General features: G+C 40.6%; 1 protein-coding gene across 9 annotated transcripts in view; it reads right to left on the bottom strand.

Annotated features, from left to right (window-relative positions):
* The window catches only part of tjp1a (tight junction protein 1a), a 43,027-nt gene extending 37,745 nt beyond the window's left edge, over positions 1-5,282 (bottom strand). For 6 of the 9 annotated variants that reach the window (XM_033989782.2, XM_033989813.2, XM_033989821.2 and 3 more), the window contains exon 1: positions 4,888-5,270. In XM_033989782.2, the coding sequence (XP_033845673.1) occupies positions 4,888-4,911 (24 nt within the window). In that variant the 5' untranslated portion in view covers positions 4,912-5,270. Of the gene's footprint in view, positions 1-4,887 lie in introns of all 9 variants that reach the window. The other 3 variants (XM_033989797.2, XM_055229652.1, XM_033989805.2) reach the window with 1 other exon arrangement.
* Positions 5,283-19,180: the final 13,898 nt, after the last annotated feature.

Raw genomic sequence — 19,180 nt, 5'->3', positions numbered from 1 at the left:
ACCGATCTTCTTCTGAATTCAGAAACACAAGAAGTCAAGTGTAAAATGCAGAAAATGGTGCTGTTTTGTTCACAAATTTAAGATGCGAAAGACTCGGTTAACGCCATTTTTAACCCGATTACCCCTTGCGAACTCCAGAATGTATCACAAAGGACAAAAAAATTAATTATTTCTGTTTATATCTGCCCCAAACTACACTCACAAGTCCATAACTGCACAGGAGTTCATGCAAAAACAACGAATATTTATATAAAGACAGATTAAACTAGTGAATTATGAGTTTAATCTGCCTGTTTATATAAATACCAAAAAAAAACATATCTTCAGCTCACACACCGACTTCTCCTTTCCGTTGTTGTCCCTAAAAGTCAGTTTAAATCGAAATAAACCAAATATCCGACTATAACGACACTGACCGATTAATCCACTAACGCCTAAAGAAAGTCCTGGTTGATTGAGCGCACAGTTTAAGGAAGTTTGTCTAGTTTCAGAGCAGAAATAAGACGTAAACTCGCAAATTTAACTGCAATTAGTTCTTAGTGCATGTGGCTTAAAGAGTTTTACATGTAGACCTGTCACGAAAACACATTTTTAAACAAAATACATCGCTACATAGATGTGTAACGATAAAATTTAAACTATTTTTTTTGCCACTGACGCAAAAACAAAGCAAGATAATCCACAGTGTCATTAAAAAGCCTGAGGTGCTGCACATAAATAACAGAATAAAGCAGTAATTAGTCATAGAAGTGTCTTTTCCTTACGCTCTGCAGCTCAAATCTTATCATATTACAGATAAAATAACAAAAAGAAACTGTAAACATGATAAATATTCAGCCCCCAAAAACATCCTTCCAGTTTTTCATATAATCGTTATAGTAATTCTCATGACAGGTTCAATAAAAAGTGGATTTATTTCTGTCCTGGAGGGTATACGATTCCCCGTCTGAAAGTTATTTTGATTTGACAGACAGATGAAGTGTCTTGTTTTTTTCCTCAGCGACACACCAACCTCGTTCGTGTTTTCTCTAAAAGATATTTGCACAAAACTGACACTGCACCTCCAGAGAAAGAGCCAAAGTGTTTCGGTTCAGCGTAGCCTTTTAAAAAAAAAAAAAAATGGTGCTATTTTTAACATATCGTGTCTAATCTTATCTCTTCTGACGGCAGACCCTTCCCCTGATAAAAGCTTATATGGCGATTGTAAGCCGCTGTAAGAGTATCAAAATATCTGTCTGTCTCACGCAGTCCCATCCACAGCTGTCGGGACGTCTACAGCGCGGGTCTGTAATGGGACAAGTTTGGGAAGCATTGAGGAAATCCTTTCTTTCATCCACTCAGGGCAGAGCCGGAAACGTGGCACCAGGCACGAACTCATTACTTTTATATGTTCACAAAAAACTGCAGGTCTAAACGGTATAATTACGCCAGCAGCTCAAGAAACTGTCATTATGTAATCTGGTGCCATTGTGCCCGGCTGAGTGGCAACTTCCAACTGCAGGTCATTTTTTTTTTGTTTTTTTTGTACTCTGGGCTGTTTAAACAAAAAGGAAAACTGGCAAATTCCTTCTTCCAAGTCTGAACTCTACTCCAAAACAAATGCTTTTACTGATAAAGGATTGGCTGATCATGAGTAATCGCAAATTGTAATCAAATTTATGAGACTAAATGTGTGAAAGCAGGAAATAAATGGTGTTTTGTACGATTTTGCTTCGTCCCCGTTCATGTTGCTATGGTCAGATCGAGAACAATAACTCTATTTAGACATATTATTTCCAAAGAACTGATGCCCTTTATACGTTCTTAAATCTGCGTAAAACTTTCCAGACTTTGAAAACTTGTCCTGGCCCCAAAGCGTTCGATGATCACATTTATCTTTTTATTTTTGTGAGGGGGTAAGAAAGATGGATGGCCACTGGCAAATCTAAAAAGGTGAAGCGCAGTGGACGGCTCGGGCTGAGATGCGTGCCACATGTGAGCGGGCGTCTGAGGACAGGGTCAAGGCCGCACTATTCTGCACGTTGTTAGCGAGCGTTTGTGTGGAAGTGTAATGCAGAGAGAATGATGTTACCGTGTGGGAGTCAAAAACACGGGGAGTATGGGACTGTGTGAACCTTGAGGGAAGTAAAAAAAAACACCATGTTCTCAAAATAAACGCAGCAAAATACTGGAAGTGTGACAAAATACTGTAAATTATGTGTAGTGACATGTAACTTGTGCTAATGTTAACAAACTAAACTATATACGACAGCTGGAATGATAAATCGGAATGGTATTGGTGTGCAAAAGTACTGAAATATCAATATATCGTTTGATTTAATGATATAGTATCGATATTGTGGGCTGCTGTATACATGCAATATATTTTTTTGGTATATTTTACAATTATGTGGCTTGTTTAGAGGAAAGAAACTGCTTTATGTCATACACAGATTCACTATTTTGATGATTAAAACAGGTGTGTTTCATATTATCTTTGCACAAATAGTGATTTCACAAAAACTTTTAGTCTCACGGTTGTTTTAGTCGATCTGTTTTGATGCTTCAAGTCGTTAAACTGAACATTTCTCTGCGTAAATTTAAACGTGGAGCTCGTATAAACTGTGGATGAATAATATCGACCAATGAAACAGTCTGATGTGTGCTTCTAGTTAGCAAAATGCACCGTTATGTTCATTCATCTTCAGTAAATAGAACACATCAGAAAACTCCATCAATGCTTATTTTTGGTGAAAATGGGGCTGATTTTTCGCTGATTTGTAGCTAATCGGTTTGAAATATATCGTATCGTATTGTACCGAATCGAAAAAGTACTGTATCGAGATTTGGATGTAGCGTATCGGCAAAATCTTAACGATACTCAGCCTTAAATAAAAGTGACTAATCGACCACTGAAATAATCACATTCCCATAACGGACTGTAGAGACTTTAAAACAGCTGCATTCAATCAAAATGTCAATCAAAGCCACATTTCAGCCTTTATTTAGTTAAAAATTTACACTGCACATTGTTAAGACTCTTCTCTTTTGGTAAGTTAGTTGGAGGAAGTAAAGTTCTTGAAACAAAAGCGACATATCCACTGTTTTCACCCTGAATCGTGAGCATTTAATCCCCAACTCCAGCCGCACAGTTTACAAGAGTTCACCAGGTAGAGCTGAGCCGTGACAAAGATGCCATTATATCGGCATTAGTCCCATGTGTAAATCGCATCTGGCTGTGGCCCAACATAAACAGAGTCGAGTAGTAGTAATGGCGAAAGCGTGAGGTGTGACAGCGGCGTAGACTCGTACGGTGTAGCATAACGTCACCGGCTGACTTCACGGAGCAGGTTTCGTCGAACAGGAACAACCGCCCAGACCAGCGCGGTTGGACAAACACATCACACTGCACATTCCACACTTGTCAAAATGAGAAACAAAATCGATATTTCAACAGTTTAAACCAGTAATATCTCGGTTTTCTACGGAGGTATGCGTGACCCAGTTGAAACTAAACACAATCTGTCATTCCTTTCTGTTACTATACAGTTTCTAGCCAAATGAGTAATGCATATAGAAGGCATTAGTCACGTTGTACGAGTGGCGAGGCACAGGGGAGGTCACTAACTGATACATAGCTGCTGAAAAGGTCCATCCCAAAAGAAGACGAGTCGAAAATAACGTACAAAGGCAAGGTTATGGAAAACAGGTAACGCAGCAAGGGATTGACTCACGATAAAGCTGTAATGTTTGTGAAAATACGGAGAAGTTACACGCCAAGGATGGGACAGTAGACAAAAATATCATTAAACGTGATAAAAAGGGTCGACAATAAACATGCGCGGGACATTTTATATAATCGTGATAATCGGCAACAAAGATAAACGTCATAATATCACGAGAATGTGCAGGGAAATCCGTGTAAGCGCAGGGGCGTCGGCGGAAAAGGGGCAAACGGGTCTGTTGTCCCAGGCCCCCCGAGGTCTTAGGGGGCCCAGAATTGTGACGCTTCTTGACCCAAGCGCTCAAATTTCTGCCGAGGCCCCGCTTATCCAGAATGTTCTCCGTTAATTTGTCTGTTTTCACTGAAGGAAATACAACAATATAAAAGTTGTTTAAACATGGAGCTCATTCATAATGTTAAAATTATAATTGTTCATATCCGTAACATCAACTTTAATCATTATCGTGATGTATATATCGTTAATTTTAGTTATTTTGGTCATGATAATCACACAAAATCTCGATATCACCCCAGGGAAACATAGCAAACATCAGCAAAACAAAGGTGAAAATGGAAATCCAATAAGAACCGTACCAAACCACACTAACTTTAATAAATACTCCAATGTTTACAACTCAAAATCCCTTTTCTCTTTGTCTAATTGAGGTTATAATGAGCTGCCACAGACATTTCAGCAATCAACAGGTGAGACAAGAGCCTGAACTCACTCATCACTGATAATCTGTCCCATTAATCCTCACGAAACATCATTTATGATCATTTAAGTCCACAGTCTAAAGCTGGACCGGGGTCAGTCCAAACATCCGGGCTGCTGTGGGTGACACTGGTGTGGGCTGATCCTGGTGTAAGTTTCCAAATGTCCCACAGCTTCACAAAAACACAACTTTGATGAATGTTAGCTCCTGTGAGTGATCTATGTCTGAACTGCACTGGGATGTGTGTTTCAGCCTTTAGAGCCTCTGTTTCCTTGTGTTTTCCCTCTGTTTTCCTCTGTTTTTTTCTGTTTCCCCATGTTTCTTTGCGTTTTCCCTCTATTTCCTTGTGTTTTTCCCTGTGTATCTGTCGTTTTCCCTGTGTTTTCCCTGTGTTTCCCTGTGTTTCCCTGTCTTCCCCCTCACATGAGCTAACACACAGAGGTATTCCACACTCGGACAGGTACCCACCTTATTGGAGGCTTTGGAGGACATTTTATTCGTGTATTCCTGTTGGTGGAGGCAGGTTAAAGTTCTGAAGTGTGTGTTTTGGTTAAATCCTGCGGTATTTCCCTTTCTTCGTGAGTTTTCGCCCAGCTGCCCCGCGCCGGGCTGAGCTGTTATTTTATTGGATCCAGGACGACGGGAAACATGTCACGAAAAGACGAGCGGAAAGTCCAAAGTTCATGATCTTATCTTCGACAATCGAAACGCAGGGTTTAGTCCCGTTTCATATCGAAACATGGAAGGACCGTAAGCGTCAAAATAATGATGTTTGAGCCCGCCTGAAGTTGGGGTTTCCTCGCTAACCTCTGGATGAAAAGTTGTGGAGACTCTGCATCAGTGGGACGGTTCACAGCAATGGCAGCGGCTCGCGCGAGCAGCGCCGTGGCGACGCTGAGCGGACTGTACCATGTCAGGAGCACAGGGGGGGGAGACAGGGGAGGGAAACGGGGGCAACCACAACTAATGCACACTGGAACCACTTCATTACTCTAGAACTATACAAACAGAACCCCTATACTGGTTTAAAGCAAGTATTTGCAATCTCTTGACTTAAAAGATTTATTTTCCACCTGCTCAAAAACACAGCGCCCCTTTATTCCCGCAGAATAAACAGTCTGAGTTACAATGAGCAGAACCAACGCTGATGTCCTGCAGATGCTGAATGCTCAGTTTCACACTGTTGTTGTGTTTTAACTGGTCTAAAAGTTAGAGCATGCGTTTGACTAGCACATTCATTCAAAAATGATTTCACAGTTTCCCTGGAAGTGCACAAGTTTATCACAAGAAATAAACAAATGGTTTAGTAAAGTGAGTAAAAGTTCAGATTCAAACTTGTACCCCCAAAGACGCCCCAAAACAAACACAGCTTTGAGGAGAGTTTCTGTGGTAGATAAGTCACCTCACAGGAAACCACAAGTACCACTCAGGTCCGCTCCTGGACTTCCTAAAACAGACCCCACCCACAGGATGCAACAATCTCTGTATTGTTCCACGCTTACTTCTACTTCCAAAGAATATGTGTGTGCGGCCCACAACAGCATTGTTAGAAACTTACTGGAACACAAACCTCCTTTATAGTCCACGATGGGCCTATCGTGCTAAAGCATCCTGATAATAAAATCCTTCTTGTTGCAGAACATGAGAAGGTCAGTGTTGTGTCTAGGTGGTCTAAGGGGATAATTCCCGAGACAATAATCCCGCGAGACTGGGATATCATCTGTTTGGAAAAGCAGACATGTTTTAAGTCTTGCAAGACATGCCCCCTATAAAGGCCAGGTCAACAGAAAAACAGAACCAGAACAAATCAACAGGGATCACCATAAACAAGTCAACTTTTCAGGACAAGTAAATCTATTTTCAACATTTTCCTTAACTTTTCCGAGAACAGAAAATACAGGACACAAAGCCCTAGATACATACTAATATGGATGCAAGTCGCTCACTCCTGGTAAAGCGCCTCAGTTCCCTCTCAGGATCGAACAGTGCGGACAGCAAGATGTTCAGCATAATCTAAGAATACTCCAAAAATAAAAAAGCTGCTGTTAAAGTTGCACAAAACCGCTGTATATTTATAAGGAAAATAACAAAAAAGAACATATCCACGACTGTTCCTTGCCTCTGACTGAGGTCCACACCTGTGATGGCAGATGAGCTGATGTGACAGTGAGAGCACAGCATTAGAGACACTTCATATGATCAAAGCGTGTGTGCGTTTGTTGTATATGTGTGTGTGTGTGTGCATGTGTGTTGCATGCTGTAGCCACTGGCCCTCTCATATGCACATGTAAAGAGGCGCAGCTTGGCGGGGCGCTACACGGCTTCAAAGCTCAGGTGTTGTCATGGTAGAGCAGGCACACGGAAACAAAAGCGAACACGCAGGGCCGCTTTTGGAACGCTGCACATCACAGGGATCGCTCACCTCGGCCTCTCCTGCAGCCAAATGACTAATGTTGAGTGAAACTGCGTAATCGGAGCATCGTCTATTGACACGAGTAAGCGCAGGAAAAGACGTGTTACGCTTCCTACGTGGTCTAAGGTTGTTTTGCTGTCTTCATCTGTCCTGAATTAAGTCTGAGAGGCGCTCGGGACACTCCTCTGCTCTGTCTGCACCCCGTGGCCTAAAGGTCCAGCCGCGGCCCCTCTGTTTTTCTACACTAATAGGAATCATCTGGAAGCGCAGGCTCATCAGTCGATGTTGGGGCGTGGATGGTGTAAGAGATATATGGAAACGTATTAGTCACAGTAGTCACATAGTAATCAGCGGTGAAGAAGTATTTAACATGATCAAGTACAGTTTGTGTATGTGTCGTTTGAGAAAATATGGCCTAGTTTCTATGGATGAAAATGTGAAAAATTAGGATAAAATGAGCAGTTCCAAAGCAGGATGAATCTAGGATTGACTTCTCGATGTTTTTGTGTCACTTTCAATCGCTATCAATGAATAAATTTGGGATTTCAGACACTTTGCGGCTCGTTTTGTCAATAATTACGGCGGCGTTTTGGCTCATAGTAACCAAACATACATGTCAAACGTAATAGAACAGCTGCTTGTGACCAGATTATCTTAACATTACAGGATTAGCGCGGCATCTCTTGTATTCAGTGAACGTTTCAACACAAGTTCTGCTTTTTTAAACTCTAAAAATAATAGAAACATCCACGGGTCCCATCAAATATTGAACCTACAGATAAGAGCCCCAAGAATTCCAAAAGCTTTTCACCGAATGTACAACAGAGCCATGAATTTAACTTTACAATTCACCCGTCACCCGTCGTGTAGGAGTGGCCCTAAATCTGATCTCCCACTAAAAATGTCAACTGCTTCCTGACATCCAGCTGTCACATATTCAAAGATAGTCATGCATAAATCACACACCCATGACACACAACAGCTTTAGATATGTGTAAAGAAAAAAAAAAAGTACCGGTAGTGTTGTGCTGACTAACAAAATACTCAAATGTTTTTCATTATCTTAACTTCAACTAAATGACTTTTGTTATGTGCAGGATCGATAGGCACAGCTCAGCACTTCTCCATTTTGTTTTCTTCTCGCTGGTGAATCACTTGCGAGAATAATGTGATTTTGCATCGAAAGCGACACTAAATTACTTTTGTTAGGTAAATTCACAGCTGCGGATCTCGTCTTTGTGATAGTGAGGACCAAATAGAAAGTCTGTGACCAACCGACCGAGAAATCCCTCTTTCTGCTCCCCTTTCTGCTCTAAATTTGTTCTTTTTGGGACACAAGGGGAGTGGTACGTTTATAGCTCCTTTTTTTTTTTTAAGTAAAAGGGATGCAGTGAACTTGAATGAACTTGCACGCTTCTCTCTAAGGTAATCGCATCATGACACTGTTTGAAAACTGCCTTCACTTGTGTTCATGTCAAACCAAAAGTATTTGTTATACACTGAAGTCCATTGGACGTTTACTTCATTTTTGTTTAACCTTTTGATTGAGAATTTTAAATGGAAACTTGGCGAAGAGGCAGCCGCACAAAAGCAGAGTGACAGTGAACACAATGCATAATAAATATACAGATTATTGAAATATTTACAGTATAAATGAGTATGAAAGAACTGTATTTGTTGCCAGTAAATGCCTCTCGGAAAACAACTCAACTTTGTCGCCATATTCCGATATATTGCTCCGAAAAGGACAGAATTATCAGTGTTGTAACAATGTGTCTGGGCGTTTTGTCCTTCAACCCTTTCCACGTTCAAAAATGGGCACACACTGTTCTGGAGTTATCGTTCAGACTCAAAGGCTACAAATTAGTCTCCTCCCTAATCATAGTCTTAGGAAATGATAAATATTCAAGACGCCTGGATGATTAAAAGATTATACTTGCCTGCAGAATCAGACAGCAGACACAAACATAACTCAGAGTGATTCATAAATGCACATCTTGCACATTTTTTGGTCTACTGAAAATAACTCGCACCGGGCTCTGTGCACTTATGTGTGAATTTTACCATCCAAAAGGTGAACGTGGTGACACATGGCTGCGAGAATATAAGCTGTCATGTTACAAACCAGTATCGTCGATGTTTACTTATGCATTTAGAACAAACTGCTATGAAAGAAAGATTGATTTAAGAATTTTGTGGTTGACCAAATACCCAGAGATCATGTTTTGCAACCCAGTAGTTCCTGCACCGAGTTTTTACGACTCCTGTCTTCAAAAGTCTCTTAAATAGTTCGTCTGATCCCACTTAATCGCACGGGACTGAATGACAAGTTGTAATTTAATTCCCTGACCCGAGAGACATCGCGATCATCTGTAACTGTTATTTATTTAGCGTAGCCTTTGACTTTTGTCCTCGTGCTAATACGCCTGGCTTACTGGTGTAAATATCCAACTATCCCGTTAATAAATTGTCTAAGCTACTGCTGCACCTCACAGAGAGACAGAGTTATGGACTGGTCAGGACAACAGCTGCGGTTCATGTTACCGCGTTGACAGCGAGCCAGAGCATTTAAGTGCCATTTGACACATTCTGTAAGTGGCATGTAATTGAATTTCAAGGAAGAGTTGAGATTTACAAGTCTAATACAGGAGCAACTGCACATCCCAGACTGGCAGGGTCGAGTGATGCCGTTACCGCAGCAGATTTATAGTACAGTGATCTAACACGACTCGGACACGGGCTGTTCTTCAAAGCCGATATGTAAAAATACCAATGTCGACACTAGAGCTCTTCAAAACTACCAAATGTTTTCAAATGCAAACACGGCTATTTTTAAAGTGCTCGTCTGCTTGTAACGCCATATCCCAAGTCACCATTTAAATATAGCTCATTATTCCCCGTAGCTCATGACTCCATCTAGTGGTATAAACTCATAACAACATTTTTACAATACGTCCAACGCTTCTGCTGAACAAGAATCACCGAGTAAGACGCCAAAAATCAGCCTTACAGGGATAAATAAAAAGCAATAACGGAATAGAAACAATATATTTATTAACTGTGGCAAAGCTGACAGACATTTTCTTGTCTTTCTTGGGTTGCACCTCCATCTTCTGTGGAGTAAAATGAACTCAAACGTTGGTGTGATACGAGGATAGTTCATGAACAATCGAAAGATGTAACGCAAACACATTACGCAATCAAACTTGTGACACATTTCTATCTTTATTCATGGGTTTGAGGTTCTTTTCACTATTCAAAACATTGGATATTTTGTTTTAATATCACATTTTTTATGATTCTGAACATCATGGATTGAGATGGACAATAAAGCTTTTCGTATTTCTCATCTAACTGTATTAAAATGTGAAATAAAACCTAGCATCTACAGTCTACCGAGGGCACAGTGCGTAAGAATAGGTACGTGAGCAGAGCTGGAGCTGACGGAGCGGCCCTCCTCGCCCCGCTCTGATTGGTCAGTGGCTCTTACCATGGTACTGCCTGTTACTGCTACATTCCAACAGTATGAAGCTCCTGGCACAGACACAGCAGTGGAAACTGTGTGAGCTCCAGGGAAAAACACAATTCAACTGAAACACATAGGACAGAAAGTTGGACTAAGAGACCGTTGTTTTATTAAAGTCATATAGAAAAAGTGTGTAAGTCGCCAACTATACTGACCATGTGCTGTGATCCAAAGGTAGAGGACAAAAAAAAACTATATATTTTTTCTCAATTTAGATGATATTATGGCAAGTCCACCAGAAATATGCGAAAACATCCCTGGAAAAGTCTTGGATGAGGTTCGAGTATCGTATTTGTTCAGTTCTTTTTTCTCACAACTGCTTAAATATTCCAATTTTTGTATATTTCCAACACAACAATTCTAATATTAGCTATTTTCTGATGAAACTCACACCTGTATCCAAACTAAAACGAAACTGGATGAAGTAAAGACAGCACTCTTGGCATCTGCGTTGAATAAGATACAGCAAAGTGATGCGATTACTATCTACAAATATTATTCTAACTTTGTTCATCCACCTGTGAAAATACAGCAATCCAGGGTGAGTTTCCGTTAGCACAGCTTGTATCAAACATGAATCTGTTCTTATTTCTACGAGGGTCAATAGGTCATTTTACAGGGGCGGTCCCGCACAGACACGCCTCGCAAAACATCATTTTGGCACAGATATGTCAGAGGATAGTAGAGACAAGTGAAGTTCAAATGCACAGTGATATCTAACTTTATCTTTATTATTTCAAAATGTGTAACGTGAGTGAAAATGTGTAAACTAAAGGGAGAAGTTCACACCTCAAAACATGCAAATGGATGATAAAATGATGACATGATGCAAAATTAAAGCCGTTAACACAACAACTTTTGAAATATGTTACTTATTTTACCAAAGATACAAATTCAGAAGCTGCAGAACTTCAGATATTCTTTAGTCGACATTCCAAAAAATATGACCTATGGCTAAATCAATGTCTTAGCTGCAAAAACGCCTGATTTTTTTTATAGGAAGGGCTGTAAAAACCTAACTCTAAGTACAATCTGCATAATCTCTTGTATAAATGTTGATTATTGTTCATATATGTAATTTAAAGTGTGTCTGATTTGGCCAGATAGTATTTTCATTGTTTTCTTGCATAAAAGTTACTCAAAAGTACATTCGTTTTTATATTTTTCTTCTGCTTAAACTGGCATTACACACTTATTTGATGCATCAATGGAAAAATGAGGATGGAGGTGTAAAATAGAGGTAATTGTGTTTAAAAGGGCAAAAGTACAGGCTGATACTTCCTTTAACGTGATTTTTATGGCTATACATATTTTTTTTTAAGTCTAGGCGAGCTATAATGGTCTTTTACATTAGAACAGACTTAATTTACCCGACTAAACTACCTCCAAAATGGATGTAAATGTGAACTGAGAAATGTCAAATACAAATATCTGTGTATGCAGCATGACTTGGCTCTAAACACATTCCTAAACCCTTGCTGTGAGTTTGAGGTTTGATGAAGGATGTGCAGAAGATGCAGTGTCCCGCAGTGGCCACAGGGGGCAGCTGGGAGCGGCTGCTGATCAAATGTGAAGGGACCCAGGTTCTGTGAGTTAGCTGACTAATCCTCCGCTCGGGCACTGCCAGCCTCCGCTCTCATCAGCTTTGGTGTTCTCTTGTCAGACGCATTTTTATAATGTCCCACTGGCCAATTCGAGCCTCTAATGCCCGACACAACAGAGCATAATGGTGGGTGATTATGGAGTGCTGTTTTAGCACATTTGTGGAGTCAAAAGAAAGAAAAGCGCCACTAGCCGTTGTGCCGCTCTACGCTGAAAGGCCCAGTCTGATGATCTCAGCAGAACAGTGAGCAGCCAAAGCCAGTCTGAGCCACCCTCTGGAGCTGTGACCCGGGGCCTGAACCGGCAGAGAAGACCGGGCAAGAGGATTTTTACAATACAGCTTTGTACAGTCAATAGAGAGAAGAACTGTAGACGTAACCAATTAGAGAGATTCTGTGTCTGCAAATTGATTTGTTAAAAGTTTGAAACCAAATCTTGCTTTGTAGCGTTTCTTGCCGTGCGGGTTCAGATCCAGCCCTGACTTTATTAAGGATTCAGGGCCAAAATGTCGTCAAGTAACAGCGCAAACTCTAGACAACAGGCCGCACTGTGCCCGCCCCACACTCTTGAGAAGGTCTGTTTGTGTTTTTACATGACACTATGACCACACTTTATTTCTAGAATGTCAAACGTCAGAACTTCAAACATCAGGTCTACAGCGACAGGTTTCATTTTGCGACAAAGTTTGGCTGTAATATTCAGAGAACGTTTGCGGTATTTGCTTTTACTGTATCAACAATGAACTGGGATGTTATCTACTCGTGTTTGCCTTCACTTCTCCAGTCACATGACCTCAGGTGCTACAGACCTGACCACGTGACCTGAACAGTAAACAGCAGAGGAGGCTCCGGTGGGACGCTAACGACGGGGGATAGAGTCACAGCAACATACAGACAGTGATAATTAGCATGAACAAACGTACATCAAACTGTTTCTGATACGTCGTGAATACAGAACGAGGGAATAATAAAATAATGTCTGGTTTTGGCTGTTGTCTCGAACGTACGGTGCATTATACCTTTATTTAAATTCAAATTGAAAAGCTACAACGCTGTTATCTATTATTATGATTCTACGTCTGTAACTACTGCAAGCTTAGTCACACGCTGCTGTTGAGTATCACAACCAAAAGATGCTATTTTTATTTATTTAAAACGAGGACAGTGCACAGATTATACTGATCTCACAGACAAAAGATGCTCTACAGATGAATTAGCTACAAGTTCTTTTCCATTCGTGGTCGTTGTGCCGGGACGCAACCACTAAAATAACAAGTTCAGCTGCAACTACTGCTACTTCTACCACTAATTATAATGCACCGATAACCACTACAGTACCAGCAACTACTATTTATATTACTGCAACTATATACTTTGAGATCCACCTGCTTGTCTTCCAGTTTAGCCCCTGCACTGTGAAACACTCTGGGCAAAGCAATAACATCCTCATAGAGACAAAGAGCTGACAGACAGAGTGCAGCTTTACGCAGATCTGACGTGTATATGCGTTTATCGTATTGAAGGGAAGGGAATAACAATATGCAGAGGACACCACTGGGCAGTGATTAGCCGTGTTGTCATGCTGTTAGTCAGAGTGCAGTGTGCAACAGCAGCAGTCCCCCGGGAAGGTCAGCTCCTATGACACACACTGAGCAGGACAAGAGCCACTACAAGCTCCCACTGTGAGTCACCGCTCCGGACCACCGCCGCAAATTCAACAGGGAAGACAAACACGTATATATAAAACAGCACGGTCTGATATGTGGGACTGTTTCAGGTGTTAATCCCTCAACAGTAGGGACGCGGAGGTACCATTTACAACAGGAGTATTAAAAGGATCAAAATAATCCTCTTTGTGCTTCCATATAGACCGACTGACAATGTTCAGGGATGAGATTAAATGCTAAAAGTTACAGACCAAGTTGATATTATGTAAAAGCTTATAGTTGACCAGCTATCAAAAAAAAGCCTGAAAAAATGTTTAGTTACTGGAAAAAAAGGAATTACTGTAGTACATTTGAAGATGGGAGGAAAAACTTGCATCAACACTGCACGATGTGTTAAATAAACAGTTTGTTCCATGCACTATCTGATCTTGACCTAATAAAACTTAAGATAACCTGTGGTATTTGAAGTAAACATACACAATACTACAGAAAAACTTCAAAATGACTGCGCGTTAGCAAGTTAAAATACAATAAACATCATAGACGGCGTGGTTGGCAGAGCAGGACGGGGCATTTGTCCATGAAATACAAGATTGCTGGTGTGTGATAGTAATTTGACTGTTGTGGGATAAGCTGGACACGTTCTCAGATGGTAATACTTTGACGAGTTTATGTTACTTAAAGCGGCTTTATCTACACTGCACACGTTAACATTTTATAGCAAGTAAAAGTAGAAAACAATAACGGAAAGTAATACTGTCTGCAACGAACACTAAGCTCTGTTGCACAAAAAAAAAACAACAAGATCAATAAAATATGAAGTTTTAAAAAGGACGCACTCACCACGCCTGCACCGCCCTGCACCATCGAGCCCCCAGTGCACCTGATGTGTCCCTGGCCCGCCTCAGCCGCAGCAGTAGATCAGAGCATGTGCGCGAGGAGCAGAGCCCGGTGAGCGCACTCTGGGGATGGAGCGCACAGCCAACCTGCTCTGACATCTGTGAGGGCTGAGAGATAATCTACATGACACTAGCCCTGACAGGAGACCGCGGATCGATTTAAAAAGGCTAAAATTAGAGCGGCAGAGTTTACGGAACGACCCCTCTCTAGTGACCAGAGCTTTGAAGATGGGGGACACCTCCGGTATTCCCGAGGCGAGACGGGCTAACAGCGACGCGGCCCTTTGGCTTGACCCCTGTTCCCTTTCTCCCTGGGTCCTCTCATGCGATAACAGAGACATTCCTGGACCCTGCCTCTCCACAGGCCTCTCCTTTAATTCCAGTGCACGGTGAGGAATGCGGGGATGGATGGACAAGCAGCCAGAGGGCCACTGCGAAGCGAACATATGAGAGGAAATGAAAAACATTAATAAACCAAAGACTGTGCATTCTATGGTTTAGTTTAAGCACCTGGGAGCCCACTGCGTACAGTCATATATATGTGCACAGACACTGAAACATCTGCCAAGCAATGGGCAAATCCTGTTCATATGAAGCTGCGCACAAGGATTAAGCACCAGTTCAATATTAGAATTATTATCAGCAGACAAGGTCAATGCACTGTGTGGGATCACGGCAATAAAACTGATAAAAGCACCACTAATTCAGCCAATAACGTTACAACACTGGCCGTTTTTCATAACTTCGGCAAAAGTTAAGACACTATTTTCAACGGATTACTAAAAATAAATGTGTGTGAGAGGTCAGGTGAACAGAGCGCGAGGCAAGTCAACTGTGATGATAAACCCGAGCGAGATCAAAGAGGCAAAGCTTCGGCCTGACGAGTAATCTCCACAAGAAAGAATGCACTGTTCTTAGTTATAATTGGAGTGAGTGAGTGAAAAAAACTGTACGGCTGGAACCTCAGAAAGAGTGATATATCGTGTGCAGCGGGAGCATAAATCTCCAACGTGTTTCTGGAAATCAATTCTGTTCATTGGATGTAACTTTATTTATGGGTTGCCATTAGAGAGGCCCCATCAGCAGCTATGATAACTTGTTGTTGTCGCAAAGAGGAGGGGTTTGGTGGGAAGCAGAGTGGAATTACCAACGGCTAAAATATAAATACACGTTTTTTCCTTCTTGTGGAATAATTTTATAGTTTAACATTCACTTCAGCGTAAGTTATCACCTCATTTAAAGTAAGCTAACGGATGAAATTGATTCTTCTCCGCAACAAATCAGGGTTTATTGGCAGAGCGTTTGTCCAAGAAGTAAAAATTGCCAGTTTAAATCCAGATATTTCAATTTGACTGTCGTGGAATAAGTCGGATATATCTTGAAAATGGTTGTGGTTTGCAATTTAAATTTATATTAGGCAGTGGCGGAAGTAAAAATACTCAAAATACTCAAGTAAAAGTGAAGGTATTGCATGGAAAAAGTTGACTTGAGTAAAAGTATGAAAGCACCTGTTTAAAAATGTTAAAACGAAGCTTCAAATGCAGTGATTCTGACACAGATTTGCACAGAAACAACTGAATCGATTGCGTTTTCTGGCTGTTTTTATCGTATATTTTCAATCGCTCAACTTATAAACGTGTTAAAATAAACCCTCAGCCTTTTCAGCAGCTCTCAGGCAATAAATAATTCAGTAAAAAGTATGCATTTTAAGTAAAGTACACATACTTACTGTTATATCTATCCCACCGCTGATATAAGAGTCACATATTTGCAGCTTTATCAGAAAACTGCACTTAAATAACAGCAATAAACAGTTTACCGCCGCCCTCATGCCGTCTTATTGTCCTTATCTCTGTTTTTTCTTTGTTTTTTCTTATGCGAGTCTATGTGAGTGACATTGTGCGGAGCCGTCCTGTTGATAAGAGCTCTCCTCAGACCAGAATAGAGGATGTGGAGTGACAGCAGGGCAGCCGTCACACTGACAGTAGTTCACAGTATCCTGACCCCGGAGTCGATCTAATCTAACACCCACTTGACATGGCTTTATCACACTTCTTTCACTATACATTTATCGGGCAACGTAAAGATGCTATAGACGACGATAGATGGGTTTTCTCAGGTTCTGGGTCAAAATTTGGTTTCAAAATTGTTTTAAAGATGTTTTGTTGCTTCATTTGATCAACTTGCATCCATAGATTTAGATGGGAATTCAACTATAGACATAAAGATCACCGCTTAAAGTAGCACCTGCATACGCTAAACTTTCCAAATCTTGTATTACTGCGTGACACCGCGTGACATCACAAGGTGGTACGGCGTGTTTTCTGTTTGAGGGAAGAACTCAGCCTAAATATGCAGGGTTTGTGTGTTAAATATGCGTACTCCAAGTGTATTTTTGATGAGGAAACGACATTATAACATAGATCAGGGAAGATTTTTGATGTCTTGTACTAACACATTGTTGATTTGTAATTCTAAACCTGATTTATTCAAGTTTTAACTCTCAAAAAATGTGTCAAAACTTTATATTTGATTCCAATTTTCAGTAAAAGTCAATGTCAAAGAAGCAAGAAATCCAAACCTGCTCCGTGCATTAAAAACAGACCATTTCTTACATTTATTTTAAACTATTCAAATTAAAACAACACAATAAAAGTCCCATTCACGGTCGATGTCCCATGTTCGTCCACCTGCACTGGCTCGATGTCTGTCTACGGGCCCAGGACGAGGGAGGCCAGCCAGCTATATTAAAAGAAAACAAGCCAAAGAATAACAGCGAAACAAGGATATGAGCGCAGTTAATCTACCGGCAACGTCACCGAGGTCCACGGAGCCGCCACTATATCAAGGTTTATTCAATACTTTCTGACAGTTACTGATAAATGTGTGCAGAACAAACAAAATATCATGATCTGAAATCTTTAATCAGCAACTTGCAACACGCTGAAAGGTTTGTTTGAAATAAGCAAAGCCAGTGTCAAACAATGGGATAAATAAAACCGTGAAGAAATGCTCATTAATTTGCCTGGCAGGATGCAGGGAAAAGTGCTGACCCACGGATGACAAAATCCCTATCACCTGACTGATCAGCCTCCCCTGCTGTTCCCCACCGCCTCCGCCAAACACCTCCCCCTGTGGTATTTTAATGAAACATCTCAGTTCTACCTCCAGAGCTGACCCGCTGAGTTCAGATCTGATTATGTTCAAAACGACGACATAATAGGTTTACTATCTCTCGTCCTCCATCTTCTGCAGAACATTGTCAAAGCCGAGTTAATCTCCAGCATTTGTTTTGTCAGTAATTGTTTAGTTCAACAGTTCAAATGTATTTGGCGTAAATTAGGTCGAAATAAAGACGAAACCAGGGCTGTCCAAACTACGGCCCAGGGGCAAAACGCGGACCTCAGATCAATTTTTATTGGTCCTCATGCCTCCGCCTAAACTGGCCCAATTGACCAAGTATATTTTTTAGTACAAACTGAGGCAATTCTACCTGTATAACCTGAATAACAGACCTAAAAATAATCTTCCAAGTCTTATTAAAGGTACAATGTCTCTGAAAAAAGTTTGGACATCCCTGGACTAAACCAACCCTTAATTAATTTATATCTTAATACTCAGCGTGTTTTATCAAGAGCTTTGGAAAGTCACAAAATCCAAACCATGTTGTGAGGAAGAAGCTCTCCAAAGTACAGATACAAGAGCAAAAAAACACTAACGTAAAAGTAAAAGTATCACATGAAAAAAAGGATTAAAGTACACGTTTAAAAATGTACTTAAAGAGCAAAAAGTTTAAGTATTTCACGCACATTTTGAGACAGAATAAAGCTTCAACTATACAGATTCTGATAAAGATTTGTGCAGAATTTTGTTCAACAGAAACAACTGAATCGATTGTTTTTTCTGGCTGTTTTTATCTTAATATTTTTGTTTGCTGAAATTATGAACGTGTTAAAATAAACCCCTCCGTCTTTTCAGCAGGACTCAGACAATAATAAAAATACTTTCACTTTTCAGTCTTGCTCCAAAGTGTAGAGGAGTAGAAAGTACAGATACTGTTCTCAAATAAAGTAAATCTGGCTTAAGTTAAGTACAAATACCTAATATTTTTACTTAAGTGCTTAGATTTTACTTTGTTACACTCCTCCATTGATATATCTATTACCTTTGTTAAAAGTAAAACACATTTGTGATATATAAATACGTTTGTAGTACGTGTTGTTAGTGTCCGTTGTTGTTCTACGTACGAGTCTCTCTCTCTCAGCTCTGATCTGCCACTCAGCTCCACAGACTGTTCCCTGGTGGGCCTTTGTGGAATGTCGATTTGACTTAATTAAATTTTCTGGCATCAGCGCGGGTCATGGATTCAGAGATGGAGCGACTCCGGTCTACAGGCATCTGCAGACAAACTGACAGGAATCTGAGCTCAGCGTGGGTCATTAACATGTGATAGTTGTGGTAGAACATGCATCACGTTCTCCAAAAGTCACAGAGACGAGAATTAAAACGAGCCAAAGGTGAAAATAAAAAGGAATTTCAGGAAACGCCCCGGAAAATACAATATATAAAAAGTAACCTACTCTTATTTTTGATTAAATCTGAGCGAGATAACACACTGAATATAAAAATGGAAAATGTAAACATGGCTGTACATT

This window comes from Periophthalmus magnuspinnatus, chromosome 3 (assembly GCF_009829125.3).
Source record: "Periophthalmus magnuspinnatus isolate fPerMag1 chromosome 3, fPerMag1.2.pri, whole genome shotgun sequence".
Lineage (NCBI taxonomy): Eukaryota > Metazoa > Chordata > Actinopteri > Gobiiformes > Gobiidae > Periophthalmus > Periophthalmus magnuspinnatus.
This window is presented reverse-complemented; position numbering and strand designations above follow the sequence as displayed.